Source organism: Salvelinus fontinalis, chromosome 11 (assembly GCF_029448725.1).
Source record: "Salvelinus fontinalis isolate EN_2023a chromosome 11, ASM2944872v1, whole genome shotgun sequence".
In the NCBI taxonomy this organism is placed as follows: domain Eukaryota; kingdom Metazoa; phylum Chordata; class Actinopteri; order Salmoniformes; family Salmonidae; genus Salvelinus; species Salvelinus fontinalis.
Genome location: NC_074675.1, coordinates 23,994,499 through 24,016,493, shown reverse-complemented (window position 1 = coordinate 24,016,493; position 21,995 = coordinate 23,994,499). Strand labels below are relative to the sequence as shown.

At 41.8% G+C, this 21,995-nt stretch overlaps 1 protein-coding gene across 1 annotated transcript in view; it reads right to left on the bottom strand.

The window, feature by feature from the left end:
* Nucleotides 1-1,460: 1,460 nt before the first annotated feature.
* Nucleotides 1,461-21,995, bottom strand: part of LOC129865339 (myoD family inhibitor domain-containing protein-like) — a 28,853-nt gene continuing 8,318 nt past the window's right edge. The window contains exons 4-5 of the mRNA XM_055938042.1: nucleotides 10,095-10,397; nucleotides 1,461-4,207 (exon numbers count right to left, since the gene is read on the bottom strand). Of these exons, the coding sequence (XP_055794017.1) occupies nucleotides 3,954-4,207; nucleotides 10,095-10,397 (557 nt within the window). The 3' untranslated portion in view covers nucleotides 1,461-3,953. The remainder of the gene's footprint in view (nucleotides 4,208-10,094; nucleotides 10,398-21,995) is intronic.

Here is a 21,995-nt window from a genome sequence, read left to right as displayed (position 1 = left end):
AAAAATGAAACACCACATTTACATAAGTATTCAGACCCTTTACTCTGTAATTTCTTGAAGCACCTTTGGCAGCGATTACAGCCTTAAGTCTTCTTGGGTATGACGCTACAAGCTGGTACACCTGTATTTTGGGGATTTTCCCATTCTTCTCTGTAGATCCTCTCAAGCTCTGTCAGGTTGGACGGGGAGCGTCGCTGCACAGCTATTTTTAGGTCTCTGCGGAGATGTTCAATCGGGTTCAAGTCTGGGCTTTGGCTCGGCTACTCAAGGACATTGAGACTTGTCCCAAAGTCACTCCTGCGTTGTCTTGGCTGTTTGCTTAGAATCATTGTCCTGTTGGAAGGTGAACCTTCGCCCCAATCTAAGGTCCTGAGCGCTCTGAAGCAGGTTTTCATCAAGGATCTCTGTACTTTGCTCTGTTCATCTTTGCCTCTATCCTGACTAGTCTCCCAGTCCCTGCTGCTGAAAAACATCCCCACAGCATGATGCTGCCACTACCATGCTTCACCTTAAGGAGGGTGCCTTTTAGTGAGGCTTCCTTCTGGCCACTCTACCATAAAGGCCTACTTGGTGGAATGCTGCAGATATGGTTGTCCTTCTGGAAGGTTCACCCACTGACAGGAACTCTGGAGCTCTGTCAGTGACCATTGGGTTCTTGGTCACCTCCCTGACCAAGGGCCTTCTCCCCCAATTGCTCAGTTTGGCCGGGCGGTCAGCTCTAGGAGTCGTCTTGGTGGTTCCAAAGTCCTTTCATTTAATAATGGAGGCCAATGTAGTCTTGGGGACCTTCAATTCTGCATACATTTCTGTGACACAACACAATCCTGTCTCGGAGCTTTACGGACAATGCCTTCGACCTCATGGCTTGGTTTTTGCTCTGACATGCACTGTAAACTGTGGGACCTTATATAGAGACAGGTGTGTGCCCTTCCAAATCATGTCCAATCAATTGAATTGACCATAGGTGAACTCTAATCAAGTTGTAGAAACATTAAGGATGATAATGGAAACAGGATGCACCTGAGCTCAATTGAGAGTCTCATAGCAAAGGGTCTGAATACTTAAGTAAATAAGGTGTTTTTTATTTTGAAAACATTTGCAAAAAATTCAAAAAAGCTGTTTTCGCTTTGTCATTATGGGGTAGTGTGTGTAGATTGATGAGGAAAAACATTTAATCCATTTTAGAATAAGGCTGTAAAGTAACAAAATGTTAAAAAGTGAAGGTGTCTAAATGCACTGTATGTATAACATACTGGTAGCTTACGAGCAGATCGTTTTGTGCTTTAGCCATGTGTTCATCCTGTTAATCTCATGCCAATGCTATGTATGGCATGACAAAGAGTGACAATACAGTTGGCTAAAGCGCCAAAAGGATCTGCTTCCATGCCAGGAATTGTTACAAAATGACTCATAGCAAATCTGAAGACAAGCGATAAAAAGTAAATTTACAATGTTCATACTTATTTTTATATTTTTTATTATTTCAGACATGATTCTGAATTAATGTACAACAACCTACAAACTGTGTTGTATGCGAAATGCAGTGAAAAGAGGTATTCTAGAAGATGGAAAAGGTGAAGACGGTACAGTATATCATATACACAACTAGTGGACAGAATATAAAAACATACTACAGTTAGAGAGAAAAAGAAATACATGGAAATACTATGTCTTCACATTATCTATAGTGTTGTTCCTGTTCATAGGCCTGTATATCCAGAAGAAAATATCCAGAGAAAGACCGTGTTAGTTAATCATACGAATGTTAAGAGGTCTGCGGCTTAGTTTCATACAGAGTGCGACGGAACACTATCTGCTGCGGAGGTGTCCTTCCAACTCCTTTAAACATAATGACAATCCACCATTAGAGAAGCAGGCCTAAGATTTGACAGCACATTATCTTTGATGGTGTGAAGTGAAGGAACATTAGCATTTAGAAAAGCAACACACTAATGAGTCCCTGTGTTAAGTATCACTAAAACAACATCAAAGCAAATCTTTGAGACTGAGAAAATGATTCACCAAACTCAACTTGATACACAGAATTAAGAAGAGAAAAAATCTGCTGGGGAAAAAAATGTTGTGCATTAGTTTAGGATTCCCTTCTCCTCTGAATCTGACAGTCCAGAATATTTCCTTATTGTGTTGCGAGTCATTCACTTGTAATCCAAAAGCCGCTTATGGCAAACAGGGCCAGCCATGTTTTAATTCCTTATCACTTTCTGTTACTAAAAAGAGTGCATTTGAACAAGTAATACTGAGGCAGTATCCCAAATACATGCTAAATAACATCACAACTAACAGTCGTACCGTACAGTATGTAATCAAAGTGGAGTGTAAGACTGAGCAAATAATTGATTGACAACAATATAAAACAATGATTGTAGGGAACAAAATGTTATGACAATGATACAATGTTGCGCAATTCACCAGTCGGAAAAATTTCTTATCCCTTGTATATTCCAGGAAGCCAGTATTCCAATGTATATCCAGTAAATTCACGGCTTGAAAGACTGGCAGGTGAAAACCATGGTGAGAGTCTTCAGGATAGACTAAAACCATTATTTCCAACAATATGGCTTTAACATTGCGTGAGGGCACACGCTACAGTATAACTCAAATGTGCATTAATCATTAGTTATATCAGGCCAACAATCAGACAAGAATAATACTACTCATATCTGGAGTGAACTGCTGACGGTAGGCCTAAATCAAAATCTCCTCTGATCTAATAACAGCAATGGCAGTATACTCCAAAGCCTGACAACCCAGATGTCCTTGAACGCCATGTTAACCCTATAGTTAACCCTGCATGTCATCCATCAATTTTTCTCAAAAAGAGATTTGTTGATACAGGTAGATATTTTGGTATTAGCAGAAGTCTCTCGCGGACAGACTACGTAACAGAAATGGTTTCGTAACATCTGCCAAAAGACACTGGGATGCGACGACAAGCAACAGAGATTTTAGTTGTGGGTGTCCGAGATTAGCATTGGTTATACATAATGGAGCTCCATTTGTGCAGTTTTGTAACTCAAGCACACTTGAATCCGAAAGACAACTAAAATGTGCCCTACAAAGCACGTACATTATTTACATAATATAAATGTTACAGAACAAAAACTGATATCTGGATTAAATACATTGTTAACAGAAAAGGTATACACTAATCTACCCGATTTAGTGCTGATCTTCAAACTTTCTTTACATGAAGCTTTCCAATACTTCTTTACATGAAGCGTTTCAATACATATCATTTTGCAAACTACAGTAGATATGGACTATAACTACGGCTGTTCTGTTGTTACACATTGTTCACGAATGTGTGTCTCGTAGTTCTTATACCTCTAATTGAAGGGTTATTAATAAGAGTAGGAAAAACACATCCCAAAAACATCAAAGTTATTACAGTGTCATACAGTACTGACTAAACACACTAAAAGGCTGCTAAATATCAAGGTAAAACATGTATTCCTTTGGTTTAGTGTCAGGAATTGACATTTTGGTAGTGAAAAAGAAGAAAACTTTCAAGGCAAAGATGTCAGTCGGACAATATTCCTGAAATGATAGAGATGATCTTCCTATCCAATAAGGCATCTAAGGTAATACTTTTTAAAGAGATGATTAACATATTGGTCAACATTAAACACACACTTTGGTAAATAAAAAAATGTTCATATAGCATGTTTATACTTGTGGTATGTGACAAAAGCATTTATAAAACTATTTTTGGCCCCTGCTTGGCCATTTTGGCAGAGAGGCCCAGTGTAGATTAATAGATCTCTCTGTGTGGGCTTATCGAAGGCACGCACTTGTACACACCTATGCTAACACACACACATAATTAGCACACACACTTTTCCTCTCTCCTTCCCTCTCTGCTGGAGCGTAAAGTACAGGTAGCAGTAGCACTACGGCCAACATTCCCAATCCCATCCCCATCATGGTCCTTCCTATGTGGGGAAGCAGATGCCGCAGCACTCCATGCAGATCTCCAGGCAGTCAGAGGACTCGCAGCAGGCGTCCATGATGCCACAGTCCATGTCGTCGCAGGGGCAGTTGCAGTCGTCTCCCATGTCCTCAGCGCAGCAGCAGCAGCAGCAGGTCTCCGAGGTGCAGGTGCCACAGCTAGCCTGGGCCACCACCATGTTGCACAGGGTCAGGAACTCACAGAACAGACAGGCCAGGATGCAGTGGACACAGCAGTCTGGGTCCAACACACACCATGTCCATAGAGACGGGTGGAGGAGGAAGGATGATGAAAAAGGATGAAGGATGGATGAAAAACACAGAAAACCACACAAAGCATGATCAAATACAAAGAAAACAAACCGAAAACAAGAACAAAAGTCTTAAAAGCCAGTGGGGGGAAAAAAATCTGATTAAAACCCCTGCCTGGAACAGAGCGAGTTAATCCCTGGTCTTTTGTAATCAGAAGCCTTGAGCAGGGCTCAGGCAGTTATACAGTCACAAATCAGACTGGCCAATTACTTTGACACGTACAGTATGATAACGTCCTTACAGTAAATAAGATAAGACTATCACTATTGACTGACAAAACAGATGAAACCACAGAATGAACTGGAACAGTAGTATATTCAATAGTAGAATATTGTATCTCCATGGATAAAACTCTGTGTGTGTGTGTGTGTGTGTGTGTGTGTGTGTGTGTGTGTGTGTGTGTGTGTGTGTGTGTGTATTCAGGTGCATAAGAGTGAGTGTAAGCTGAGTAGAAGTTGCAGACTAAGCAGGGAGGAGGAAGGAGAGCCAAATGGAATCAGGGAAAATTCCAAAGGGACTGAATTCCACTTTTGGGTTTTGATTAGCAGCTTTCTAAATAATTGGGGCATTATCATGCAAATGCACAGACTTGATTACGTAAAGCTGATTAGCAAAGTCCGAATTCTTCTCCCTGGCAAATTGTTGTGCTAATGCTGCCGTTTCTCTCGTCACTGATTAACATTTAACCTCTGTAGACCTTTTAACGTGTCTGGGGAGCATGACGCCAAATCACTGTTGTTTTCCAATGAACGGATGGAGAACCCTCTTCTCTATTTCACCAATAAGACAGCTGTTTTATTTTATGGAATTTATTATTACGTTTTTTTGTTCTGTGGTGTTAAAACATTTTACGGAATGTAAGTGATGTCATGCACTAACATCCGTTACATGAAAGTCAGGTGGTACACAGTAAAAAAATAAAATATACACTTTTTTTTTAAAGACAGATGGACAGATTTAGGCAAAACAATAAATAAGTAAAGAACAGGTAGAATTAAAATAATCAAAAGCACATGCAAGCATTTTAAACAATGTTAGTTGAAATGAATAGATAGACATCTTTGTAATAAGTCATGGGTACTAAATCACAGATCTCCTCTGCCATGCCGTTTTCTGTACCATGCAAGGAGCCGTGAAGGTTCTCCCCACCACACTAGAGGTCGACCGATTATGACTTTTCAACGCAGATTATTGGAGGACCAAAAAAATCCGATACCGATTAAAATCGGCCAATTTCTACATATATATTTGTAATAATGACAATTACAACAATACTGAATGAACAATGAGCACTTATTTTAACTTAATATAATACATAAATCAAATCAATTTAGTCCCAAATAATGAAACACGTTCATTTTGGTTTAAATAATGCAAAAACAAAGTGTTGGAGAAGAAAGCAAAAGTGCAATATGTGCCATGTAAAAAAGCTAAACGTTTAAGTTCCTTGCTCAGGACATGAGAACATATGAAAGTTGGTGGTTCCTTTTAACATGAGTCTTCAATATTCCCAGTTAAAAAGTTTTAGGTTGTAGTTATTATAGGACTACTTCTCTCTATACCATTTGTATTTCATAGACCTTTGACTATTGGATGTTCTTATAGGCACTATAGTATTGCCAGCCTAATCTCGGGCGTTGATAGGCTTGAAGTCATAAACAGAGCTGTGCTTCAAGCATTGCGAAAAGCTGCTGGAAAACGGAGGACAGTGCGGTTTGAATGAATGCTTGAGCCTGCTGCTGCCTACCACCGCTCAGTCAGACTGCTCTATCAAATATAAAATCATAGACTTAGTTATAATATAATAAACACACAGAAATACGAGCCTTAGGTCATTAATATGGTCAAATCCGGAAATTATCATTTCGAAAACCAAACGTTTATTCTTTCAGTGAAATACAGAACCGTTCCATATTTTATCGAACGGGTGGCAACCCTAAGTCTAAATATTGCTGTTATATTGCACAACCTTCAATGTTATGTCATAATTATGTAAAATTCTGGCAAATTAATTAGAGTCTTTGTTAGGAAGAAATGGTCTTCACACAGTGCGCAACGAGCCAGGCGGCCCAAACTGCTGCATATACCCTGACTCTGCTTACACTGAACGCAAGGGAAGTGACACAATTTCAGGCACCGCATTGATTATACGCAACGCAGGACAAGCGAGTTAAACTAGCAATATCATCAACCGTGTGTAGTTAACTAGTGATTATATTAAGATTGATTGTGTTTTTATAAGATAAGTTTAACGCTAGCTAGCAACTTACCATGGCTCCTTGCTGCCTGCACTCGCGTAACAGGTGGTCAGCCTACCATGCAGTCTCCTTGTGGATTGCAATACAATCGGCCATACTCTGTATCCAAAAATGCAGATTATCGATTGCTATGAAAATGTGAAAAATCGTCCCTAATTAAATTGGCCATTCCGATTAATCGGTCGACCTCTACACCACACCCTCCGGCCAGAGCATGCACCTCTACCCACACTGTAGTCAAGGCCCAGCAGAGCTTTGGAGATGCAAGACATGGATATGGATAGAAAAATGCCAGTACAAACAGTGTCTTTGCATTACTTTCATCAGACGTTCTCAGCCTGTCAGAAAGACGGGGTTCCTTTTTGACTGGGTTTGAGGAAGAGAGCAGGAAGGGAAGGAGAAGGAAAAGAGGAAAGGATGGGACGGGCTGAGGAACGCTGAATGCTCATTTGATTAATCAAAGTCGGTTTTCTTCCCGTTCCCTCACACAGGCAGGCCATAAAGCTTGACCAGTAGCGCTGTATCGGACACAAATCAGAGAATGCAAACATGAAGCGATACAAGCGGGTTCCCCAAGATGTTTGAACGCTGATTATCATAGGAAACAACAACGGAGACACTTTAGAACAAATGTATCATATTTCCGCATTTGAAACGATGATTGTTATTGAAAAAAACATTCATATAATTATTGTGCACCGTATTCTAGAACTTAAAACTCTGTACTACTAGAGAAAGCGAAGAGCAGAACTTTGCCAATGTCAAATGATGAAATCTCAAAGCATCTAAAACCTTGAAAGACGCTTTACGATAATTAAGCTAGTACCAGCACAGTACATCATGTTCTGATACAAAATGATCTAAATAATGTCCATAGCATCAAGCAGTTGGGGCATCTTAGTTAGCGATTCACTTGGATGTATAATTCAACAGCAGCGATTAGTGAAAACCTTACAGAAGGGGGCGAGGGGGGCTGGGTCATGTACACAAGAACGCCAGACATCTCTCCTACCACAAAGAAAAATACGGCACAAATTGACACCGCCTCAGTGAGAGAGCGTTCATGTTTAATGTCAGGCAGCGGCGAAGATGCCCAGATTTTGGAGGGCCAAAAACAGCGGCGAGTGCCTCAGAGGAAATAGTTTGAGACATCTGGGAAAAACTCCAAAGGGAGCAGCATGACATAAAACAAGCTGGAATGGGTGCACACCATCGAGCCAAGCGAAAACATTAAAATGAAGAGAGACTGTTGGGTGGAGGGCCAGTATACTGCCTAGCTGCCTGCCAGGCACAGGGAGGGTGAGAGGGAGGGTGAGAGATAGCGATTGAGAGGAGAGGCCCACGCCATGCAGTAGTCTTTAGAGTGCAAGTCCATTATGCATGAAGGAGGGTCAAACTTGTGGCTACGGGAAATATACAGACAAACCAAGATGTGAAGTTGGCGCAAAGAAAGCTTTCCAAATTAGTCACCATAAAGGCCTTAAAAAGTATTGAATGTGCCTTAAAAAGGAGCTCAAATCATAATTGATTATACAACAAATAAAAAAAACAAAAGGCCCCAACCGAACCCCAGCCTGACTAAAAGACGAGCGTTAAACGACTCCAGTCAGTAGCGTATACAGAACTGTTATCACAGCTTCATTTCAGTGCCAGAGAACATGTGCCAAGAATGCTCTGCTCTAGAATCCCCTGAGCTAGGTTCTCTTCCAGTGGAGCTTTATTCTTCTAGTGTTCATAGGGGCTGTTTAGTAGCTAATTTCACAGGCAAACAGATTATGGTAATCCATGTAAACATTAAAACACAACAGCTTGCTGTTTTCCGCCGGGAAATAAATACTTGAGTGTGAACATATTGATTTAGAAAACACAAGTCGAAAAATAACCAACACAAAAGCTGTAATGAGACTTATTGAACTGTTGCTGCTATTTTTCTTTGCCAATTAAGACGTGGAAGAAAAACATGACGCCTGTGGAATACATCATTGGTGAATATTTAACTTGTATCATACCTTTTATTTATAGGGAACTCTATAACTTGTTAGCCTTAGCCCTACCATCAATCTGCTGCATATTTCAAATAGCTTAACCTTGGTGAAGACAAACAATCTCAAATTCCCCAATTCATATAAAAACACACTTTACAGTGAGCTCCAAAAGTATTTTGTTGTTTTGGCTCTGTACTCCAGCACTTTGGATTTGAAACTATACAATGACTATGAGGTTAAAGTGCAGACTCAACTTTCATTTGAGGGTATCATTCTGGACTATCCATAATCATGGTAACCTCCACACTAATGAAGACGTGTTTAGAAACATCATGGTCTTATTTACAATAAAAGTGACTCCAAAATGACAAAATACATTATTTACCATTAATTTCTATTGGGCACAAAACAATCTGAAACACAACCAAAACAAACAGCAAATGCATCAAGCAAGTCTGTAGGAGTTACAAGCTTGATGTAATCATTGCATGCTATGAATATGGGACCAAATACTAAACTTTTGACTACTTTAATACACATAGCTGAATTTTGTCCCAATACTTTTGGTCCCCTGCACAAAAAGTGATGTAATTTCTAAACGGTTCACCAAATATGGACGAAAATACCCTCAAATTAAAGCTGGCAGTCTACACTTTAACCCCAGCCATTATATCATTTGAAATCCAGTGTGCTGGAGTACAGAGCCAACATAATAAAAAATGTGTCACTGTCCCAATACTTTTAGAGCTCACTGTATTACATATTTCACACTTATCATATCTTATTTTTTCTCCCTCTTCCTCTATAAGACAAAGTAAAAGACAAAGCGAGCGGAGTCAGAGACGAGGCGATGATAAGCAGGGAGCAGCAGGCAGGTCAGATAATGGATAGCAGATAACAGATAGCAGACAGCTGTTACAAGGTAAAAAGAGGACGCGTGTGTGAATCCCAGACAGATGGAGCCAATGTTAATGAGGAGCCACAGTAAGGCTGGAGACTGGAGGACAGACATAGACCCATGCAGAGGGGAGGGAGGGAGGTATGGAAGGAGGGATGACACTTGGCAGGCACCCTGGGCGGCTCAGCCTCATTAGAAGGTCACACCTTACTGACCATTAGTCATTCAGAACACCAATCACCTTCATTACTGCACTCACCTCCGCACAACACCTGAGAAAATGATGGCTCCCCCTGAATTCTAAAATACATCCTTTCGGTTGTTGTTGAGGAAAATAAAGCCATAGGAAGCAGGTCTTGACCAAATGAAAGTACGCTTTCATCATTAAAATAAGAGAACCGAGAGAATCTGTCCATTTTTGACTGTCTATTCTGTCCTCTCGACAAATGGAACGTTAATGGTGGAAGACCTGCACTAAAGGTGTTGATGAAGTGCTAGCGGAAAGTCAAGCCAAGCAGATGAGGGATGTGTGTTCATTGTGTGATTATTAGTCTGTGAGTGACTCTAATGACCTTAAGTTGGAGCACAGTACTTACCTCCTAGTGAGAGAGTGTGTTATATATAAGACAGAGTATGTGTGTGTACAGTCGGCGCCCAGTACTTATAACTCACCCTCTGGTAACGTCCCAGGCTTGTGAGATCCGGTGGAGCTTCCCTTACTCCGTCTGCTGCTGTCGCTGTTGACCGACAGGCTGGAACGAAGCTGGCTCTGCATCTTCTCGGAGACGCCGGGCGATGGGTGCTGCTTCCTGTGCTGCTCCGCCCCACAGGAACATTGCCGGCGGATTCCCTTGCCGTTACTCAGGCTGGTGGAGGACTGGTGGCCATTTTGACTCCTGTCAGAAGCAGCATCTTCTCCCTCGTCGGGCTCTCCCTGCGCAGAGGCGGTTGGCTGGGGCAGCGGCTGAGGTTGAGCTGGATGGGAAAAGTTATTTTTAAAATGTCACACTCCTCTCTTTCAGTTAGAGAGCACTTATTGTGCTTTCAGCATGTTTGACTGAGAACATGCCATTTATTCTCTACTAAGGTTTTACAGCTAGATTCTGGGTATGAGAAGGATGTTTAGAACGTTCAAGGTACTGACTGTCTTTGTTATGTTGGGTGCTCATGACAAGTATCAAATAAGTCACTTAAGATCACTTTTTTTGTAACCCTCAAGATTTCTTGCTTTGATGCCATCAGAACAGATACGGGAATCGAGGCTAAACCTTCAATAACTGTCCTTTTTTTGTACTGCCATCATGGAACCTTAACAAATAAAGGAGAACTGAAGAAGAGGATTACAACCCTCACACAGCCAAATGATCACATAGTACGGTATCCCTGTAGGTGAACAATGAGTGAACAAGCATTTTCTTGGAGAAGCACCCAGGTGAGTTAAGAGAAAGACTGATGCTGCATTCCTGCCCCTGCTACAGTAGAGTAGTGATTTCCCTTCCCCATTCTCAAAGCTCTGGCTCTTTACATTCTTACAGTCGCTCCACGTGTGACAGGCAGCAGCCAGCCATGAAGAGTCAACCACCGAACGAATGAATGTCGTGCCATCTGATAAAATAAAGGGAGCGGTGACATTTCCAGGGGAAGAAGGGGAAGAGACTCCTGCACATCCAGCGCTACAGGGAGATAACTCCTGCATTACCTTCCATCTGCATCAGAAAGGAGAGAGAAGTAGCAGCACGGTGACTTATTGATCTCTGTTGAATTATTCATCTCTTTTTTTTCTTTTTCACTAACTCTGCATTTTAGGGTGCGAGTGCTGTACAAGCGGCGGCCCGTACGGCAATACGACGCTCATAGGGGAACTTTGTTGGTGACAGCCACACGATGTCATGTTGATTTGTAGAGTGCTACTACTGTACCTGAACTTCTCCAAGTCAAAGTGGATGTGCCAAACAGCGATCTGCATACGCCTGTTCTTTCGTTCTTTCTTTCCTGTCTGCTCACCAACTAGTGCAATTATTGTTAACAAGAGAAAGGAAAATCGAGTTCTAGCCCACCTCTTTTTTACAACACACTCTCAGCACCCAGGGAGACCTCTCTGACGAGAATGTAGATGTAAAACAATGCAATTAAAAACAGACACTGCTTTGTCTCCTCGTACAGTGGTCCGCACGCCGCCTCTATAAACAAATATAGACTTTTGGGATCAGATTTCTATGCAATTTGAATTAGACAACTGGTTGGCACAAAGGAGAATTCATTATGCTCCGATTTAAACCCAGGTTGATGGATTTGACAGCTTTTTACGTGACATTGTTAGTAAACTATGGATGGCTAACAAGAAGATTCAACAATTGCTTGTTTTCTTTCGCAAATATCCACATGTAACTTGTGAGATATCAACTTTGTTCTTATATAGTGAACATCAACAATCTATTCTGTAATAATACACATTTTAACAGTGGAATTCAGAATCAGCAACGAACAAACCATACTATAACTAGTACAAAAGTTATCTTAAGCTGGCCTCCCGAGTGGTGCAGCGGTCTAAGGCACTGCACCGCGTCACGACAGCCTCGGGTTTGATCCCAGGCTGTGTCACAGCCAGCCGTGACCGGGAGACCCATGAGGCAGCGCACATTTGGCCCAGCTTCGTCCGGTTTAGGGGAGGGTTTGGCCGGCCGGGATTTCCTTGTCTCATCGTGCTCTAGCAACTCCTTGTGGCGGGCCGGGCGCCTGCAAGCTGACCTCGGTCGTCAGTTGGACAGTATTTCCGCCGACACATTGGTGCAGCTGGCTTCCGAGTTAAGCGAGCAGTGTGTCAAGAAGCAGTGCGGCTTGGCAGGGTCGTGTTTCGGAGGACTCGTGGCTCTCGACCTTCGCATCTCCCAAGTCCGTAGGGGAATTGCAGCAAAGAGACAAGACTAACTACCAATTGGATACCACAAAACTGGAGGGTAAAAGTTTTTTTTTTTTTATCATTAAAAAATATATAATAAGTTCTCTTAAGCTCAATACCCTTTACTGGCGTAGCCTACTGTGTAGGTACAAACACAGTATGTAGGCAGGACTATGTGACGCTACACTCTGGCCTAAAAGACGACACTTGCCTATGAAATAAATTACCCATAGCAGCTTGTGTAATAAAGCAGTCTCTTTTCTCATACAGAGGTCATGGAGGCATCCACAAACGACCAACCCACAGTCTGTCTATTCTCTGCCTCAGCCAGCATAATTACCTTCCCCTTTGAAGAAAGTCAAGCTTTCAATTTACAAAGTATAAATAGTTATTAGGAAACCACCGCATAAAAAAAGCAGCGGTTCGAGTTTCCGACACTAGAAAGCGGTTCAAGTGCGAGCCTACGAAGACACATTTCCAGGGACAGGTTCCCAGTCTCTCGTGGAGACCGAGTTTTATTTTTATCCAGTGAAAGCAATGGGAGACGAAGATGAATGGACAGGAACAGGGTAATATTCATAATCATTGATCACGGTAATGATGATCCTGCCAAAGATGATGGCATGATGAACCATGTAACCACACTGAACCAAGCCAGCTAGTAGAATGTAAAATATACTGTAGAACTCCTTCTGGTAATAATAGAGAAATAGAACTAGCAGCAATAGACAATAACAGTTAAACATCAACTTGGATAACAACTGTATACTCTATAGATCGGGTATACAATATAAATGCCTATGTAATATAAATGCACTGCAAAGTCAGTGTTCCTATCCGGACAAGGAAACATATCCCCCATAAAAAAAAGGAACAACTCCTGCTAGTTGAAATAATCATAAGCGATTAAAATTGAACAGTTGTGTGGTTTACCACAAAAACTTGTTCGGAGCTGGTGGACGTACACAACCTGACAGATCGCATTAAAACACCATGTTTAGGAGAGGAGAAGAAAAAAAAACACTTCCAATTGGACTTCTAACCACCCTATTTCTAACACATCAACAACTGTTGAGAGTGTACATCTGTAGTTGAATAATACATGGAGTATTCCTCTACACAGGCTGTCAAACATATCAGATGGAACTGGGGGGTGAGTGGTTCTTGACTGTCTAAGCAGCATCCCAATTTGGTCCCTTGTATCTGACAGGCTCAAATATCTCGGGAGCATTTTTAAAAAGGCCAGTGTTTGATGGATTCATGAAGAACACACAAATATAATTGCCATTTGTCACCAAGTCTTCAGTGAGTAGTACGCGACGCCATGGGGACCGCAGCGCCATTGCGCCTAGAGAGCGCTACGGTCTGTGTGCGGGATCACTCTGTATGTAAAACTGTGTATAAACACCTACTTTTTTTTTATGTGGCAGAAAATAGGTCCTATAGGAAGAATTCAAAATTGCACCCAGAAGACACAAGGAGTATATCACACGGACCCAACAGGAAGACAGAGGAATATGTATGAACATCAACTCAAATGTGCTGCATAAACAAGAATTCTAAAATAGTTCAGGTACCGGAAATATAACTAAGAGGTCAAAACAGGGCAGCTTTGAAATTCTAATTTGCACATTACTACACTATAAGTCATAGGTAAGGCAGGAGCTGGATAGGAGTGCAAAAACTAGAGCGGTGTTTCTATGGCTCAATCCTTTTTAATATTAATGGGGGGAGAGAGAGCAAGTTCTGTTTGCAGAGACCTATTAGGATGCCTATCATAAGTAACATACAGTTAGTTATTCAAATGTCACATGTCAGCAGGCTAAACAGATCCATCCAGCCCCATCTCCTAATAGCTAGCTAGATACACCATGAGTCAAAATGCACTGTGGAAAGTGGAATACTCACAGGAAAAATTATACAAATATGATAAACAAGATGTAAACTAATCCAACAGGAGCATCTTTCAAAAACACTGAAAGACATTTAAAATGGTAATTCTTCCAGTAACTTGTTTGTTTATCTTTGTACTCTTTACATATGTACATATTATAAACATGTCTCCTGTACATGTTCTGGCCGTATACCTGGTTGATCAAAATGCTAATTTGTGAATGTGCCAATGACCTAGCAGCGGTCTCATCATCCCCTAAACAGCCTGGGGTGGCGTTTCCCCTCCTAACAAACACCCCTGTAATGTCTGGCTAGCTGGGCTGCTCAATCCAAAGGGATATATTTTCTCATTAGAAATTATACATCTCCCATTCCCATATTTATAGACGCAAAACCAGGGGAATTATATGTAGAGAAGGGGGGGGGGGGAATAGCACCATGAACGTTATTACAAAGGCTCTGATTTAAATTTTCCTTCGGCATATCAAAGCTCATTTACAGTTTGACCTTCCAACTCTATGACAAGGACTTCCTTTATTGTGTCGAAGGACAGGTTGCTGGAAGGGACAAGCAATGTCAGAATCATCATGAATTGTCCTTTCGACTATCCCAACTCAACACAACCCAGGCTGTGATCATTGTACATGCGAGTATTTTAATTGCATTCAAATTGATTAAATAAAAAAAATCAAGCGTGAAAATGTTGGAGTGTTAGGGTGCTGTAGCTTAGAATAGCCTGGATAAGCTAGTCCAACTAGCCTAGTCAAACTGTAATGGAGACTGACTAGCATTCACCAAAAAAATGTAGTATAGCAGGAAGACATTCAGGCTGTGATCGGCTTGTATAAACGCATCCTTAGTCGTCACAGCTCAAAGCTTGTAGACTGGATATGTCTTTTTGAGTGTAATTGTATCAGGGACTTCATTGGTTGATTATAATATAATATTTATAAAACAAAAACAATACTTTTTAACTAAGAAGTAATTAGGGAAAATGTATCTTGCTTCAACAGGATAAAAGATGTGACAATCACAGGATGACTCTGTGGTGGTTGTCGTGGTAATGTCAGATCACTCCTATACTAAAAAAAGTAACCTTCCAACTGATCACAGCTCTATTCATCTTAGCCTAGTGGCGATGGGCCATCTGTGCCTGTTGAGGGAACTAAATTACTTTCTCTGATAGGATACTCTATCAGCAGGATGTGACATGTGATGTGACAGAAGTGTTAACTCTATTAGCCCCCCTATCCCCTATTCTGATGGTATTGTATAATATAGAATCTAATTCCTGGAGAAACACCCATATCTACACTCATGTCTTATTTTCCTGCCGTTTTGAATGAGGAATAAGTCACTATTACTCAGCTCTTTTTCACCGTGGCACACTTAATTCTCTGTGACAAATTATCATTCAAATTTAGGTCTTCAAATGTAACCTGCTGTCGTGATCTGACACTTGAGTGTTTTAATATTCTGAGCCATCCTCTCTTTCCCTTGTTTCCAGTCTCTTTCCTTCCTTATTTTAGACTGCCTCGCTCTCACGCTCTTGATAACAATGGCAAGGAAAGCAGGGCGTCTGGGATTTACTAATTTCAAATTTGGTAATTTCGCCGCTGATTGAGGGGGAAAAAAATAACCCCTTCGGACCTTGTTCTGCTTAATTATATTTTACAGTGGAGAAGGCAACTTGAAAGACAAGAGCTTGATTCGACGACCTGAACCTTTCAGGCGCTCTTGGGGGAGGTGGAGCCTATCATCAATTATCCTTCGATTTCAAAACGGAACATTTGGTGAGATGAATGTCTGACTGCTATCTAAATCATTAAAAACACCCAATGAGCTGCCTTTTTCTCTTAAATTAATCACATTCAGAGAAAAATCATTCACATTGTGCAAATGCCAAAAGTGTACAGGCATTGAAGTTTTTATCTTTCCCCCTCTTGTGTTGTGTAGAATTTGGTGTGCTGCTAATTTGAGTGGTGCTAATGTAGCATAACAGAACAGATCAAGGGCATCCACCACAGCCTTAAAACCTGAGCGCAGCAGAATGACACTTTTCTCCCTCCTTTTCATCTAAGATAGAAAAAAAAGACCTGCGCTGTGATTTTGTCTTACGCTTTATCAAATCCCCATTTTCTCCCCCAATCTGTTTCCATCTGAGAGCAAAAGAGGAATGTAGTAAAATCAAATGTAAAAACGTCTTCACAAGTTTGAGAAAGTGCACATCTTGCACAGATTTAGGCTTTACACAGGCAGCTACCACATTTTCTAGAAAGAACAATAATGACGTGACTCAGAGCAGGCCTAGGGGAGCTGCCAGACTCCATCGTCGCAGAGTGCTCCACCCTCTCTCTGACGACTCAAAACCAAAACAAAGCAACAGAGAAGTGGAGTGAAGGGGGGGGGGGGGGGGGGGGGGGGGGTAAGGAGAAGGGGGAGTATTTTCAATTTCAGTTGAAATCGATGACTCATAGATTCCACCAATTTCAAAATCTCTTTGCTGAAGTTAGCTACAAGTTCCACAGGAAACTGACTTGTTTGAAATTCAAAACGGGGCACAATGCATCTGGAGGGAGGGCATTACTGTACTAACACAGCACCTGAGAGGACAAATCATTTTCAAATTAACACACAGTCGACAACAACAAAAAACTAGGCAAAACTGAGCAGTCCAAAACAACCAGCCAGTATAGGGTCTGTATAGGGCAGTCAGTCTATAAAAAATATCTATAGACATGGTTCCTCTATTTGCTCAGTATCAATCTGAGCATTAACCAGAGCTAATGGGACAGCTGTGGGTCAATGGTCTTTGTCTTCATAGGTGCCAATCAGGGCCTTAAGCTGTGTGATCAGACTAGGGGACAGAGGTGCTAGTCTGCCTCTGAGTGGGTTTTTAACGGAGACGGCCGTATTGATTTCAGCTCTAGCCGGGGAGCGCCGTCTGCACTGTGTCTGAATGGAGCCAGCCCAGCCAGGTCCCCAGTCACAGTCCAGTGATCAGAGCCCTGACAGAATGACCTACCAGAGAGGTGGTGAACCTGCAAACACCGTGGGGGCAACATCACTCGAGATCTCTGTAATAGAAAAGGGTTTTAACCTTAATGTCGGAGCCAAAACCCTGTTAGAGGCCAAGTAATCCCCCCTGCACCGCTCTCATTTGAAGTGGGCCCCTGTGTGTGTGTGTGTGTGTGTGTGTGTGTGTGTGTGTGTGTGTGTGTGTGTGTGTGTGTGTGTGTGAGAGAGAGAGAGACTTTCCCTCTCTCTGCTCCAAGGCACTACCCCTGTGCTGTGTTGTGGGGTTGGTTTGGTTTGGGAGCCAACAGAGTGGAGCTGCACTAGGGCTTTACTGTTCAGGGAATGCAGCAGAGCCTTTGTAGTAGAGTTGATACAGTGGAGCTCTGTGCACACCTGCTCTGACTGCTCCAAGAAGACAGGTAAACTAGGGAATGCGATCTAGGCCTGTGTGTTTTACTATTATTAGAAAAACTGACAATAATTTGAATTTGTTTGAATACTCAAATCCTCCCTCCAACAGTGCAAAACAATCAATCTTTCATTCTCCATAGTCTTTGTTTCTTTTGTTCTCCATAGCCAATAACCTTGTGTGTTTGAATTATGACGGTGATATCTGATATCCACACATTAGAAATACTTGTGTATGAAATTTCAGTACATAAATGGAGGTGTGCATACACTGCCTTCGGAAAGTATTCAGACCCCTTGACTTATTCCACTTTGTTACATTACAGCCTTAATTTAAAATTGATTAAATAAATAAAAATCCTCAGCAATCTACACACAATACCCCATGATGACAAAGCGAAAAGAGGTTGGTAGAATTTTTTGATAATGTATTACAAATAAAACAGAAATAGCTTATTTACATAAGTATTCAGAACCTTTGCTATGAGACTCGAAATTGAGCTCAGGTCCATCCTGTTTACATTGATCATCCTTGAGATGTGTCTACAACTTGGAGTCCACCTGTGGTAAATTCAATTGATCGGACATAATTTGGAAAGGCACACACACACCTGTCGATATAAAAGGTCCCACAGTTGACAGTGCATGTCACGGAGCAAAGTACAGAGAGATCCTTGATGAAAACCTGCTCCAGAGCACTCAGGACCTCAAGACTGGGACAAATGTTCACCTTCCAACAGGAAAACGACCCTGAGCACACAGCCAAGACAACGCAGGAGTGGCTTCGGGATAAGTCTCTGACTGTCCTTGAGTGGCCCAGCCAGAGCCCGGACTTGAACCTGATCTAACATCTCTGGAGAGACCAGAAAATAGCTGTTCAGCAACGCTCCCCATCTAACCCGATAGCTTGAGAGGATCTGCAGAGAACGGGAGAAACTCCCCAAATACAGGTGTGCCAAGCTTCATACCCAAGATGAGTCGAGGCTGTAATCGCTGCCAAAGGTGCTTCAACAAAGTACTGAGTAAAGGGCCTGAATACTTATGTAAATGTGATATATATTTTTTTTCATTTTATTATTAGCAAAAATGTCTACAAACTTGTTTTTGCTTCGTCATTATGGGGTATCGTGTGTAGATTGATGAGGGGGAAAAACAATGTACGCATTTTAGAATAAGGCTGTAACCTAACAAAATGTGGAAAAAGTCAAGGGGTCTGAATACTTTCCGAAGGCACTGTATCTAATCATTTCACTTAAGTATTTTCAATCTCTTTTTTTGTTTAAAACATCCACAATGAATAGGCTTCAACACTTCTGGAAACGCTAATTGGAATGCTTGAAATTTCCCAGATGAAATCCATCTACAGCAAGACAATGAGGAAATAATTACCACAGAGGTAGAATTACATTGGCCATTTTAATCAACCCGTGCTACCATTTCACCCTATTTATACTGTTTTTGATTCCATGACCCACTGGTAAGTAATCACTTGAAAATTACGCCTCGGTTTTTAAATGGGCTCTTGCTTTAGACACATTTTTTCAGTATAGACGGGGGTCTACTGGATTACAATAAAGATTTAGCTCTTGGATAACAACAACCATCACGCTGTTCTTTTTGTCAGAAATACTAGCACAAAAAAAAACTGATAGACATTTTTATATTATATATATATATATATATATATATATATATATATAAACGTTTCTGAAGTTCACAGGACCTTACCCTGTATACTAACTAGGGTGTTACATTTTGCATGTGGGTCTAACTCATCTTTACACAACACTATTCAAAACAATGACGATACCTGTATGTCTCACTATTCTGCATTCATTTCATAGATGCTATATTGAGGCATCAATAAGCAAGAAGAGCTCTTCTGCGACATCCACCAGCGGAGCAATAATTCATCGACATACATCTACCATTGGAAGTGTCAAAAATTAAACTTCCTAAAGGTCATTTCTGCACCCGGGTAATAACCTTGAAGCTTCCAGAGTAAAAGCACAATCAGGGATTCACACAAAGGCCACACTAATGTCTTTCTTTTCAAGGCGACAGCCATGTCATTTGACCTCACGTCTCTTTATCCACGGCGAGAGCACTTCAACTATTTGACAATCACAGTGAATAATGTGTCGATTAAACACCTAAAACTGGCGTTAGATCATGGCAATTTATTTAAGGCCCGGGCCTGCAGAGCCAAAGCCCAGTCTGGAGGAGATATCAGCTGAGTGTATTCCTCTAGGGGCCGAGCCACACAAGACCCTGCTAGCTGCCACATACTGGGGACTTATAGTTGAAGGGCTCTAACAAGAAACAGTGACCTGAAGATACATGCCCTTTACACTTTGCATATTAAAAAAGGTCAGAAATAACTTGAGCTAAATAAACAAGTTTAACTGTTAAAGAGTAACTTTAATGAAATAACTATTTTTTTCAGCGAAAACCAGATGTTTCTGGCTAAGTTGTAGTGAAACACGTCAATTCCGGTCTTCATTTTAACAGTTTACTGCAAAAGTGATATTTTGGTCTTTGTAGTAGAAAATCTAGCTCTTTTTGCCCTTAGCGGATCAACTCTACCTTGAGAAGGTTCCAATATGTCATCTCAATGGAAGGGTTCAGTATGAAATACACTTCCTTCTAGATGTGCTGAGTGGTACCACCTCAAGGCTTACTGTAAAAGCAGATGACAGCGCGCCTTATTTGGCAATGGTCTTGGTAAGTGGAGTGTGCCAATATATCTTGCATGACGCTTCCTTGACTACTGACGTTACAAAATTCAAAAGGCAGTAAGGCACGTTTCCACATGACCAAATTCAACATTTCTGCTTACCGTTTCATACACATGTGCTTTTACGAAAAAAAGAAAAAAAAATGTAGGCTATGAGAATTATACGTTTATATTTGTAGCTACATCCATCGTCCAAAGACAGATGACAATGGTGGTCATGCCAACTATTTTCCCCAATCTCTATAACTGGCACAGTCTGCTTAAACAGCACATAGTTAGTTCACTGGTTGTAAGTTCTAATCCCACAAGGGGCAGATATTTTTCCTGTGCCCAAACACTTTTAATTCTGAAAAGTGAAACCATACCTGTGAGGGGTCACCCTGATAGTAGTTGTAGATTTATATACAGTACCCAAGACCAATCTGAGAGTTAATTTGACCATTGGAAAAAGAGCTACTTCAATAGTGCAAATTGTATTGAGACCCTATTTTTCATTTTGAAGGTGAGGATTGCACTTTTCTTCCCAAAGCAAGAACGCAATAAATGTGAGTCCACGTTTCATAATTTTTTTTGTGCCCCATGGGGGATTTGAACTTACACCACAGGTGGCAATAGATAAAGAACTCAGCGCCTTACCACTGTGAGCCAACTGTCCAGAGCCTAACATACTCGCAATGCACAGAATTGTACACTGCTCAAAAAAATAAAGGGAACACTTAAACAACACAATGTAACTCCAAGTCAATCACACTTCTGTGAAATCAAACTGTCCACTTAGGAAGCAACACTGATTGACAATAAATTTCACATGCTGTTGTGCAAATGGAATAGACAAAAAGGGGAAATTATAGGCAATTAGCAAGAGACCCCCCAAAACAGGAGTGATTCTGCAGGTGGTGACCGCAGACAACTTCAGTTCCTATGCTTCCTGGCTGATGTTTTGGTCACTTTTGAATGCTGGCGGTGCTCTCACTCTAGTGGTAGCATGAGACGGAGTCTACAACCCACACAAGTGGCTCAGGTAGTGCAGTTCATCCAGGATGGCACATCACTGCGAACTGTGGCAAAAAGGTTTGCTGTGTCTGTCAGCGTAGTGCCCAGAGCATGGAGGCCCTACCAGGAGACAGGCCAGTACATCAGGAGACGTGGAGGAGGCCGTAGGAGGGCAACAACCCAGCAGCAGGACCGGTACCTCCGCCTTAGTGCAAGGAGGTGCACTGCCAGAGCCCTGCAAAATGACCTCCAGCAGGCCACAAATGTGCATGTGTCAGCATATGGTCTCACAAGGGGTCTGAGGATCTCATCTCGGTACCTAATGGCAGTCAGGCTACCTCTGGCGAGCACATGGAGGGCTGTGCGGCCCCACAAAGAAATGCCACCCCACACCATGACTGACCCATCGCCAAACCGGTCATGCTGGAGGATGTTGCAGGCAGCAGAACGTTCTCCACGGCGTCTCCAGACTCTGTCACGTCTGTCACATGTGCTCAGTGTGAACCTGCTTTCATCTGTGAAGAGCACAGGGCGCCAGTGGCGAATTTGCCAATCTTGGTGTTCTCTGGCAAATGCCAAACGTCCTGCACGGTGTTGGGCTGTAAGCACAACCCCCACCTGTGGA